This window comes from Eutrigla gurnardus (genome assembly GCF_963514095.1).
Source record: "Eutrigla gurnardus genome assembly, chromosome: 11".
NCBI lineage: Eukaryota > Metazoa > Chordata > Actinopteri > Perciformes > Triglidae > Eutrigla > Eutrigla gurnardus.
Genome location: NC_139925.1, coordinates 16649005 through 16662154, shown reverse-complemented (window position 1 = coordinate 16662154; position 13150 = coordinate 16649005). Strand labels below are relative to the sequence as shown.

Genomic DNA, 13150 nt, shown 5'->3' with positions numbered 1-13150 from the left:
CATGAACGTCCGCCGCATTAACAGACTAAACTCCTGGGAAAACAGAGAGCTTCCCTCAGTGGCAAAATGTGGCTGATCTCCTTCCCCTCGTTAGATTTGAAATAAACCCAGTGATCAATGAGTACTGGTCCGGAAAAAAAGGGGAACTCGGGCCTATTAGTAATTTTGGAGACCAGGCGGGTCCTTCAGTAATGGGGTCAGGAGTCTGTTGGCCTCCTAACACGTTGCAACTCTGCTGGACTCTAAGCTGTCTCCTCACCTCAGCTTCACATGGCGGCCCGCAGCACCGCCCATTCATTTGAATGTTTTCTAGGCTGATGAGGATGCGAGGGCGGCAGGCTGTGGGCCAAAAGACTAACATGATTTCAGGGGACAAAATAATGACCAGACGCTGCAAAGTTGCTAAAGTGTGTCATACATTATTATGCAAGCAGGGCAGCGTGTGGCTGAAATAAAACAAGGGCCGGAACATTGTTATGTTTGTGCCGTTTGCCAAAAGGGCGTCCAAATGAGCACAATAGGCCGATTATTCCTTATTTAATGCTTTGGTAAAGCTGTTTGGGGAATTTCTCTCTGTTAACAGAAGACGTACTCGGCTCCCCTCTGCTTTACAGTACAGGAAGTTTAACTTACAGAACAGTTGGTAATTTATCATAACATCACATTTTTAAAGTTATTTTTTTCATATACAGAATATCATGTGGTAATGTGTTTGCAGTAGAACAATTCCACTTAAAAGTACAAAATCTTTGCAGCACAAAAAAACAATTACAGAGCATTATTTGACCCTCTTTTACAGGATGTATTCTGTGTGTTTATGTGGGAGTGTTATATATATGTGTGTGTGTATATAAATGCATAGTTTGAAGAAGTTTGAAGAAGTCTTCATTTCAGTGCACACACACCATTCTTCTAACACAACAATGTCAAAAGAGATATTGGAGCTAATACTCCCAGTATTCAACCCTTTTAAACTGAGCTCAGACGCTTACCTGCTCATCGGCTCTGTAAACGGAGAAAGGAGTTTCATCTTCACAACAGATGCTTTGAGGTTAGAAGGTCACTTTTGGATACGCTGAGAAGAGGTTTATGCCTTGAGGGAGCGAGGAGACGCTGCAGGAGCAGACAAGACTCTTTACACACTAATGTAGATCAGTGACGCCTGGTGAAGCAAATGGATGAGAGAGGTGACTGAAGTTTTCCCTTAAATATAAACACTGGTTTGTAAGGAATGTGGAGGGATATATACATATAAAAATATACATTTTGTGTTTTTCGATTCCCTGAATGTGAGAGAGTTCACCAGAAATCTGTGACCTGTAAGGAATGAATACCATGGATTTACCGTTTTTTTTACACCCAGCCCAAGCTCATATTATAAATACAAAGAAACTGTACCAAACCATTACCATCCCAGTCAAATACACACACATGCAATGGTCTTCCTTGATGTTTAATCATGTTGTAATAAAACACTGTCATCCAAGTTTTTCTTCATCCTCGAAATTTAACCTGTAGACACAAACTCGGGGGAACAATTAGTCAAGTCACTCATCTTACAGTAAAATAATGTGCAATTTAATTTATAACAATTTTGACTCATTTGAAACATTTCAAGCAAAAATGGTAAAAAAAAAAAAAAAGTGTAAAATATCTGCAAATTATACAAACAATCATTCAAACCCTAAATGTGCCATCTGGAATGATTTAGTTGGAGTTTTCTAAGAGAGATACCATTCTGTTGTTCAAGGTGAGGGACTGTACAGTTTTACAAACTGCATGTGTGCTATAGCGGTTCTTCAGTCAAAACTGTAACGTTTAAGTTTAAATTAAGAAGCAGAAGATAATAAATGTATTTTTCTCCCAAATTTAAATGTAGATGAGAAGGAGCTAATTCAATGAACACACAGCATGTTTTGGTTTTAACAATAATAAATGTTCAAATTCTGGTGGAGTGGCCATGGAACACTCCGGAAACTTTAAGGCAACATTCAATCCATCAATTCAAAATCATCAATTCAAAATGTGAAGCTAGATTTTTGTTTAATTCAACACTTTATTTACTCTCACCGGGAACGTTTTTCAATGATGCAACGGAAAATGTCCCATCAACCGTTTATTTCCCGTCAACCGTTAATTTCCCGTCAACCTGACAGCGTTTTTCAAGATTGTGATCAAAATAATAATAAAAAAAAAAAACAGCGCAAACATAACCACAGTCAAATTCTTGGACCCCTCGTCAGCAAAATAAATACAACGTATTCGCCATCTCTCTCCTAAAGTCAGGGGATGCTCACGCTACAAGACTTGAATCTAAAGTTACCATCTGGGAGTTAATGTGTCTCCAGCCTGGAGGGGATAAAAATCGCATGACAGTTTCATATATCTGAACTGAGGTGTGGAGAAACTTGACCTTCATCGTGAAAGAAAGTATCCGAAAGTTCTAGCGTGGCACAATTAGGGTCGGTATTGTCTGTACTGCGACTGTGGAGCCAGAGGGTTGCTGGTTCCAAACCGTAGTGGCGCCGTCGACCCTCCGAAGGCAGTTCTGTAGCTCTGAGAGGAAGGCACCCCACCGCCGCTTACTCCCAGTCCAAACCCTGCTCCAAGAACTTGCGTGCCAAGTCCCAATCCTGCAGGGGGCCGCGCTAGACCCGGATTCAGCATCCGTGTATATGGAGAGGCCCCGTAGGCAAGTCCCATGCCTCCGTAGGGCATGTGGGCATGGTGGTGTCCCGGGGTGGGGAGGACCATCGGCTGCACATTCCTCCCCGGCGTTTCGAAGGCGAACTCTGGAGGAGGGCTGCTGGGTTTGGAGGGCGTGGAGGTCAGCGGGTCCATCTCTCCTCCTGGCGACAAGGTGAGAGGAGGCAGAGAGGAGGAGGAGAGGGCGGCGTAGCTTTCAGGACCCAGAGGGGGAGCAGAAGAAGCCGAGGAGGAGGAGAGGGTCCCTGTGAGGAGCGGTCTGGTCCAATCGTCTTTAAAGATTTGGACGGTCAGCGTGGAGACGAGCGGCAACAGCCGGTTGGTGACGTGAGCCAGGACCAGCTGCTCGTTGGCGTCGCGGCGGATACGAACGTGCGCGGAGCCAGCCTGACACAGAAAAAGAGATGGTTTTACATGTAAATATTTTCAAAGCAATAACTACAACGTGACTTAACAAAAGTTTAATTCTGGACCTGTGTAGGTCAGCAGCTTTTCCTGTAAATATTAAAGGGCTTAACTGCATAAAGGCGGAGCTTTGTTTGGTTTGATAGATTGAGTAATAATCTTGATATAGGCAAATAGACAAATATGAACAGCTAGAAAATAAACATCAACAATAACTTAGTATTATATACCTGTAAAACAAGACAGCATTTAGTCCATTTACAAAAAATTGTAATGTTTTTCATGTTACTCAGCGTGACTAGGTTAAAGAAACACTTCATGGTTGGGCTTAAAATAAGTACATACAGTTGGGTAAAGGCAACAAAACCACTTAGTTATGTGAAGTCAAGAAAACGACGACAAACAAGTCTCTTCACAACAATACATTGGGACTTGTTGGACACCACCTTCCTGGTTGGTCCTTTGTTGTTGGACACAGCTCCCTGCCCGCCCACCAGAGTAGACTTTCTCAAAATATAACACTACGTCTTTCATAATATTATGACCGGTTGTGAGTCTGTGCCATGTTGTGACATAGTGCAAGTATTATATTACAAAATATAATCCAATTTACACTGCAAAGTACTGCAGCTATGGATCAATCAACACAATGTCTACACAGCCTGCGTAGTGACCCAGGATGCATTCTGGCACACTACTGAGTGGAGGTCACCAGCGTATTGGCAGCAAATAGAGCCCAACACATGATCAGTGTAGCCCCACATGTAACATGTTTAAAAAAATAGGGTTCGAAATAAAAATACACAAGTTCATATGTAGCTTGTGAAGACAGATGAAGTCAATTAGAGGCAGATCTGTGTGAGACATGGCTGAAATGCCTCCTGTGGAGACACTGAAACAGTGTTTAAATAAATTAAATTTGGGGAAGATTATGAGAGTTGATGAATCAACAAATATTGGTTGAACGTATCAAATTGTTGTCGAATTAAACATCAGGAACATTTGACTTCAAATGATTAATCTAAAAAGTGTTTGAAATCTTTTAAAACCAGTTTCAACACTTATAAATGATGATAATAATTATAATAACAATAATGGCTGGTTCACCATCATAGTGACCTTCATCACAGCACATCTCACCTCAACATTCAGCCTCTAATGTTTAAATCTGACCTTAAAACACCAAACTGAGCTCCTCATTTTGTCCTCGGTTTCTAATTTTAACATCATCATGGGAATATTCAGACCTCAAAAGGACAGAACACACACACACACACACAAACACACAGGAACACACACACACAGGAACACACACACACACACACAAAAACACACAGGAACACACAAAAACACACAGGAACACACACACACACACACACACACACACACACACACACACACACACACACACACACACACACACACACACACACACACACACACACAAAAACACACAGGAACACACAAAAACACACAGGACCACACACGCACAGAGACATAGGAACACACAGGCACAGACACACACAGGAACAGACACAAACACCCACCCACAGACATGCAAAGGAACACACGCACACACACAGATACACACACACCCACACAGATACACACACGCTCGCTCACACACGCGCTCACACGCGCACACACACACACACACGCACACACACACGCACACACACACACACACAGTCCCCTGTGGGCCAGAAGTGCAGTCACAGGGTCAAATCAGTTTGGACAGCTGCTCTGTTAGCAGTGGGCCAACAACCAACAGTTGTGTAACTGCAGTAACATCAGTCAAAACAACTACAACAGGAGCAGCAGCATTGATAACATAAATACAAACAACAATAAATGCCATCAGGGCTGATGTAAACCGAGGACGTTGCTCCAACTGCAGGAAGCAGGAGGTACAACCGCTACACAAACTTACACACTTTTTAATTATACCAAGAATCATGATTTTAGAATTCTGTGAAATATGTAATTGCTAAATTTGGATAATATTCTCACATAAAACCAATCACTTAATGATTCTGGAGTGCCTCAGAAGCCAAATGGTTACAGCGGGACCTTTTATTAAATGTCATCTCTCTCCCTCTCCCTCTCTCTCCCTCCCTCTCTCTCCCTCTTCAAGTGTGTCTTGCTCAACTGAGGCTATTAATATGCAGTCTTTGAAAGATAAACTAACAATCTTAATGTCAAGTTTATTTCTTAATATGTATATTGACTTATTATACAAAAGTAAAAAGTGTTTTCATTGGTCAGGCACAGTGGGGTGTTGTTGAGGTATGGTGAACTACATTTCCAATATGTATATGACAAAGGTGTATTCTACTAGCTGTGATGAAGCTATTGTGAGAGACAGCTTGGTCTTATTAAACACTTGCATTTTACCTTAGTGTACAGAACGTTGTTGTCTAGGATATAAAATAGAACCAAAACAAGTTAATAATTTGCTTTCATTCATTCCTGTGGCTGACGATTCATTATGAGGCCGTACGTGCTTCTTGTGTCAAAATGTTTTGCCAAACTGTTCACAGTTCGGTTAAATTAGCTGCTATTAAGAATTTCTATTCAATTCGGAGAGCAGAGAGTGTGTTTCTGGAAATAGACTGATGTTTGTGTGTGTGTGTGTGTGTGTGTGTGTGTGTGTGTGTGTGCGCACGCACTCGTTTCCAAGGACCTCAGTCACCCCGAAAGCCAGCTGGGCTTGTTTGCCGTCTCTACAACAACACAGTGCAACACAGACGACAACATCTCGACAGAGACAACAGCAACAATAACAGTGTTCCCCCGAAAAACTGGAGAAAGAGAGAGGGAGAGAGAATATCTCCGCATGAATGACTTGTTCCTTCTTTTCGTCTGGGTGAACAAATCCCCGCAGATAGTCACTCTGAAGCGACGAATGACAGAGAGGAATGAGCGAGACGAAGGAGGCGGGGGGCGACCGAGAAATTTAGAAACAAATACAGAGACGAACAAAACAAACTTACTAACAGGAGGGCGGAGAAGCACTGAGGGAGAGAGAGGTTAGAATACAGGATGGAGAATGAGGAAGAGTGAGTGATGGAAGGAGCTGTAAATAAGGATAAGAGAGCAATCAGGTGTTAATCAACAGTGACGGTAGCAAGGCTGGATTGCCAACGAGGCCGAGTGGGCTCATGACCCAAACCTCAAAGCCTCAGGTGTCAGTTGTTTGTATGGAAATGGTTTAATTGGTCTCCATCATGGAGAAATAATGGAGCTGCTGTATGCACGATACATACGCAATGAGAGAAAGCTGAGTCTCCATCACTGGCAGCTACATCTGAATAAAATCCTATTATAATGATCATTCGCTTCTTTCAGCAAATATCAGCCACACATATGTAACATGAAAGAAACGGTTTAATTTCTATTTTTCTGGTGTGCCTTTAGTTCTTTGGCTGAGAAACGTACCAGAGACCCGAACCCGACGGTCCAGAAGTGCTCGTTGCGAACCTCCAGCACCCCGTCCAGAGTCGACACCTGATTGGACACAAAGAGGAGTAATGAACCAATAAGAATCAGCATGTCATCAACTTACGTGTCAACATAATGTAAAAAATCTTTAATTCTTAGAATCTTTTGTTTTCCAGTCCATTTAAAGGAATATAACTGTGTGTACAGAATTTAAACTCTGACAAAGTGTCAGATCTGTATTTTAACTGGTCATCAGAATTGGGGCTCCATTTGTCTCCACACAAAGCAATAAAAGAGATTTCCTGGTTTATATCTCTCTTATACCTCTCACCTCTCTGAGCAGTTTGTCCAGTTGGCCGATGATGTGTGACGGCGTCGTCTGTGTATGAAAGGACAGAAACAAATTATAATCGTGCTTCCTAATTCAGCTGAATACAGCATCAACAGAGAACGACGCGTTTCGTCTTACCTGCAGCAGCACTTTACCGCTGTAGACGCTCATGGGATACATGGTGCCAAAGGTCATGAGCGCGATGGCGACCGCCGACGCCGTGTCCACTGCATTGTAGTTACTAAGCAAACACGCAAACACACAGACAGCAAAAGAGATCGATATCAAACTGGGTTTTACTCACTTACTCTATGACTGTATGGGACCAAAGTCACTTAACAACGGTTATGTAGATTTATCTGTCGTCTGCATGATTATGGCAAAATATTTTGTCGTCCGACCCAAGTGAATCATGTGAATGTTGAACAGAATTTTTTTTATTATCAGCATCAGAATGTTTTAAGTTACCACTCTTTTAGCATTCACTTAAATGTCTAATTTCCTGCACCGTCTCTGCATGTTATTACCCCACTGGTGTGCTTTCACATCAGGGCACATTTTGAATTCAGTGCAGATAAAGATCAACACTGTATTAAGCGGCTAGTGGGAATTTCCAGCAGCGATGGAAACTTGACATCATATCGTCCAAGAAAGCACCCCGGTTTCAATATTACGGTTGTGAATTTTGGGGATTTACAGCCACAGAGAGAGATGAGTTTCTTACTTGATTTCTATGAGCATGTAGGTGATGCAGAGTGACAGAGCTCCCGCCATGTTGATCAGGACAAAAGGGTTCATGCGAGGCAGCAGCACACTGCTCAGACCTGGAATGATGCCACACAAACTGCACACGCACACACACACACACACGCACACAAAATTAGTGCACATGATCACCTATAGATTTTCTCCCACTGAATCGACTCCAAATGCTTTCCAGGTTTAAAAAACTAAAAAATGATAAATCTCATCAACAGTTTGTTGAGAGATATAAAACATGCAACATTTAACTTCAGATTGGGAATTTTAATATCTTCCTGGACGAAGATCATTGAAAAGAGACATACAGGAAATGCGTTAGTAATTCTTATTCACCATTCTGCTCAAGAGAATAACAGTATATGTATGTTTGTGGAAAATATATTGTAACCCTAGCATTTGCAAAACGTTCCAATAAAGTAGTCAAACTTGCCAGGCAAACAAATATTTGTGCTTGACGTGGACTCATTACGTTTGTATCTTGGTCTGTTGGGTTTTGTTTTTCTGTTTTGAATGTCAACAGTTCCTACTCTACCTTATGCGAGTCAATAACAGAGGTCGACTAATATTTGAACTAGATACACCAGCTGCTCTATCTGCTCCCTCCTTTCTACAGAGGACTGAATACGTTTCGTCCAGCTAGCTAAGCCGTTACCTTCCTGTGTTTATGTTGGTCTCGGGATTAGACCTTTAACCCGATCACACTGTCATAATGAACTTTAGGGGACTTGAATTGGAGTTGATGGGATCATTGTTGTTTTCTTTCATGTTATGTTGGTCTAAGGTTAGAAGTGTAAGCTCGTCCTCTACAAACAACCTGCCTTGGCAACAGCTCCATAGATAGAAAAGTCACTCCCGACTCATCTCTACCATTACGTGTCTTTATAACAATGCTTTAGACTCGATGCTGGGAAATGGAAACTTGGATCTAGAGAATATTTTATTTGAATTTAGCTTTAAAAAGCACACTGGACAGATAATTATCCCTGCTCAGTTACATTCTTGTACACACTAAAGTGCACAGATGGAAATACAGATAAAATGTTTGCTATTACACTGAAGTGAATTGAAGATTTGCACAATATTATGAGTATGAAACTTGACCAAAAGACCCCCAAAAATGTATCAAATTGTATGCAAAAGTGATCAGCCCCATCTAAAATTCAAACATGATTTTTCGAGCAAAAACTGTGTATCCTGTCACGTGTGGCGCTTGTGGTGCTGGTACAGATTCAGCATATAGCTTGAAGGCTCTCCAGCAGGAAGTGATGTATCTGGTGTGGTTAAATGTGACCTGAAGAGATGACATGATGAAACACATGAAGCCGTGACGTGGCATGGTGTCAAAGCATCTCGTGACACGGAGTGACGTGACATTTTTAACAACAGCTGCGTGTTCTGGATGAGAAGCTTTAATCAGTGGGACTTGACTGCTGTTAGTTTAATTGAACGAGGTCACTGAGGACTGAGGACACACATCGATAAATCCTCTTTTATCAGCCGAAAAGACAGGCTGATTTCTACAAACTAAAATATTGTCTCATCTAGATTTATATACCAGTGTTGAACAAAGAAATCAGATGTGGTTAAAGGGGTTAGCAAAAGTAATGACATTTCTTAAATATAGCTACTAAACAGCATCTGAATATACAAATCTATCAAGTAAAAGGCAATTAACTGGTTGTATTAAAGCTGCAGTTGGTTACTTTAATAAAAATATATTTGTCATATTTGATCAAACTGTCCAGCCCGACGCAATGCACGACATAATTATTTATCTTGGAAAGGAAAGAAAAATGTGTCCTTTCTGACATCAGCAAAGACATTGGCTAGCTCCAAACGTTAAGCTGATTCCCCCAAACTCCAAACACAGATGACTCTGTATACGCTCTCTGTGTAACACACCCGGCACAGCGTTCCTGGAACTGATTAACGGGTCAATGAACACAACTTCGGGGCGAATCGGCCCGGTGCCGCATGTCAGATTGAATTTCCAATATGTCAAAGGGCAGCGCTCTGAAGCCGCCGTGGCCCAATGGCATCGAGCGCTGTCACAAACATGAAGAGGAGCAGCACGGTGGCTAGGCGCCACAAGGTGTTTGTCATTAGATAACGTTTAAAAAGCAAAACTGAGACAAGGATGTCAACAAGTAATTAATGTCAGACATGTCATCCGGAGAGTCACAAGTTCGCCACGGGCAGGACTTTCAGAAAACTCAAGAAGGGGAGAGGAGGGAAAAGGAGAGGAAATATGGGTTGGAATTTTGAACATTTTTCAACATCCTGCTCTTTAACTAGTGAATTCTTGTTAAGATGGATAGCATAGACGGACACTGGGGATGATGTCCTCACAGACAGACGGTGAATAATGGGAGGACTGCTTAGAAGGTATGACAGCAGATGTATGAGCTCTGGTTGTGATTCACCACTAGACGCTCCGTGTTCATATCAAACCCACAGAGTCATTCACTAGTATCGGTGTGGAGCCCTAAAACTGAGGCATGAGTCACAACAACTGGGTTCCCCTTCACAGATTTAGATTCAAGATAGAAAGACAGGTGGAAAGAAAAGACAGACAGACAGACAGACAGACAGACAGACAGACAGACAGACAGACAGACAGACAGACAGACAGACAGACAGACAGAAAGAGAGAGGGAGGGAGGGAGGGAGGGAGGGAGGGAGAGTTGGGGATGAGATTGACAATCTCGGCGATCCCGTAATCCCTCTAGATGCATTGATATAATTTGACATGTGACCCTGTGTGTGTATGTGTGTGTTAATCCAGACACGTTGCCGACAGAGAGCGAGGGATTAAAGCAGAGGGGCAAACAAACACTTGATACTCTGGTCTGTTGGCTCCACAGTGGACTGAACAATTGATCACACTCTTTATATAGATATATAGACTGTATGTCAAGCTGCTTCTTCGGTCAGACATTTAAACATTTTATTAAATGTTTGATGTATTTTATTGAGGAGAAATGTTTGGATAGCTGTTGGTGTTAAAGCTAAATACGAGACGCCCTGCTTGTTTTCTTACGTGTGGCAGCTCTCACCAGTTAACATGAGAGATGAGAGATTCTGAGATCCACTCACGCCTCTCAGGTAGACGGCGTTCAGGCTGTCACTTTAACTTGAACAAGCAGCAGGGTCTCCCTCTCTCTAATGCTCTCTATAGCCTACCGAACTCTGGCTGGGAGAGTAACTATATAACTAGTTACTCTTCCACCCAGACGCACTCTCAAGTACCGAAATTTGGCAGATTGATTTAAAGTAATGACGATGTAATTAGGTCAGTACAGATTTCAGTACCCAGCCTTAGTTGAGAAGTAACACTGCTGTACAAGTGTGACTTATTTTCATACAAATGTTAAAAACACTTGAAAACGCACACAGATGGAGGTGCTGTTTAATTCTACATTTTAAACAAAAAGAATCCCAAAATAAATGTTATTCCTAAAAACAAACCATATAGGATGGAGACCAAAATTAAGCTAAAACATGTAGAATACTTACATATAGCTGGACAATTTTAATTAAAGTAATGTGACAAAAATCTGGCTACAATTGGATAAACTTCTCCATCTTTCTCTGCCATTTTCCAAAATATCTACCTCCCTTCTATCTACTGGCAACTTTCACAGACAGACAGAGACACACATACACACACACACATACACACACACACACACACATACACACACAGAACTCAGGCTTCTGGCTGGTGAGGCGGACAGAGCAGCAGGCTTTATATAACCCAGTTGGCCCCCAGACCCTGCTGAGGTTAAGTAGGGACAGGCTATTATAACACAGATAGTAACACACACGCATATAAACAAATACACACAGTCGAGCGAACACATTACATGCAAACACACTGAAAACCACACACACACATTCATACACACAACCACACCAAGTGCTCGTATAAAGGCACACAGAGCAACTCTCTCTGGCGCGCGCGCACACACACACACACACACACACACAAACACACACACACACCCGCGCACGCTCTCTCTCACCCACACACAAACACACACCCAAAAACTGGAAACTAGGCTGGGACGTCCTGTTCATTTCTGCCCTCTCAGCCAATCACAGCTCAGTTATTCTGCTGCACAACTCTCCAGGCTGTCGCCCCAAGTAAACTGCACCAACTGAGCTGCTGACTGTGTGTGTGTGTGTGTGTGTAGGCACGCAAGAATTTACACTTCAACCACTTCAGATGTGGGAATACAGAGTGGGATGTAATATTAATCACAACAGCAGTCTACTTTGGAGTCAGTCTCCATGTCCATGGCACAACTCCTGAGTTATCAATGACTTGATTTCATGATTTTCTAGATGCTAGATGTTTGTTAAATAGACAACAAGTTGTTGGAGGTTATACAATAAGATTGTACTTGTTGTACAATGAGAAGCCAAGACTAGTGCTAACCTAAACCACAAGAGCATTATTGAACTGAATACATTCACACACATACATACTTGAAAAGTGATCAGTGAGCTATGGATTAAGTGTAGTTTTACCAAACGTTAATCTCGGGTAACAGGGATGCAGTTACAGTGACCTTTGATCCTTGAACCCAAGTCATGAGGGGGAAGCTTGTGTGTGTTCTCATATCGCTGTACGACAACACCGATCTTGCGGCGGTTTCTGAGAAGCTCAACCAATGAGTCAACCTGTCTGCCCACCTGAGCATGTGACCTTACACTGACTGATGGTAACGTTTGACCCCGGAGGAAGGCCATATGTTTAGACACAACTGGACACACACATACACACTGCTGTCAGGAGTGAGTGTGTCTCTGTGTGTGTGTTGAGTCAGTGTTAGTTGATCCTTCCTGTTCCTACCTGAGACTGAAATCTGCTGATTAGGGAGAGACAGTGAGAAAGAGAAAGTAGGAGAGACAGATTTAAAGAGGAGGGGCGAGAGAAAGCGATGCGGATCTTCTTACCTTCGACTCAGATCTGCCACATGTTCCTGAAGCCAACTGCTGCTGGCCGCTGGAGACAAAGACAGACGGACAGAGTGATGCCTTCAATGTAAAACATCTCTGACAATTTAAAACAAACAACAATGATGGACAAAATCCACAAAACAGCCTTATAAGTCTCTACAATATCAGATGTTTAGAAAGGTTCTTGTCCGCTTTAGGCAGTTGGCTTTCGGATTTATTACATGAGAAACCTGGTTCCCATAATCAGGGTTATCTGGGTTTCCTTTGGTTTGAAGTCATCAAAGTGCAAAAAAATTCTGCCCTCACGGTCACATTTCTGCATTTAAAAGTTCTCAGTCATGCATCTTTTAATCACTCGTCATAGACTCTTTCTTGAGCCCGATCTTTTTCAACAGAAACATCCTTTCATTTCAACGTTGCATGAAATATTAAGACACAGTTGTTTCGTTTCACAGCTGACTCTGTCTGCCCTGTCTTATACATTAAAGAATCTTCTACTGCAGCATTAAGTTACTGATAACCCTCCATGTGTGAGAGCAG

At 42.2% G+C, this 13150-nt stretch overlaps 1 protein-coding gene across 1 annotated transcript in view; it reads right to left on the bottom strand.

Moving 5' to 3' along the window:
- Positions 1 to 1437: 1437 nt before the first annotated feature.
- Positions 1438 to 13150, bottom strand: part of slc30a6 (solute carrier family 30 member 6) — a 47180-nt gene continuing 35467 nt past the window's right edge. The window contains exons 10-15 of the mRNA XM_084020535.1: positions 12608 to 12656; positions 7608 to 7727; positions 7022 to 7124; positions 6884 to 6931; positions 6550 to 6618; positions 1438 to 3093 (exon numbers count right to left, since the gene is read on the bottom strand). Coding sequence (XP_083876661.1) covers positions 2458 to 3093; positions 6550 to 6618; positions 6884 to 6931; positions 7022 to 7124; positions 7608 to 7727; positions 12608 to 12656 — 1025 coding nt within the window. The 3' untranslated portion in view covers positions 1438 to 2457. The remainder of the gene's footprint in view (positions 3094 to 6549; positions 6619 to 6883; positions 6932 to 7021; positions 7125 to 7607; positions 7728 to 12607; positions 12657 to 13150) is intronic.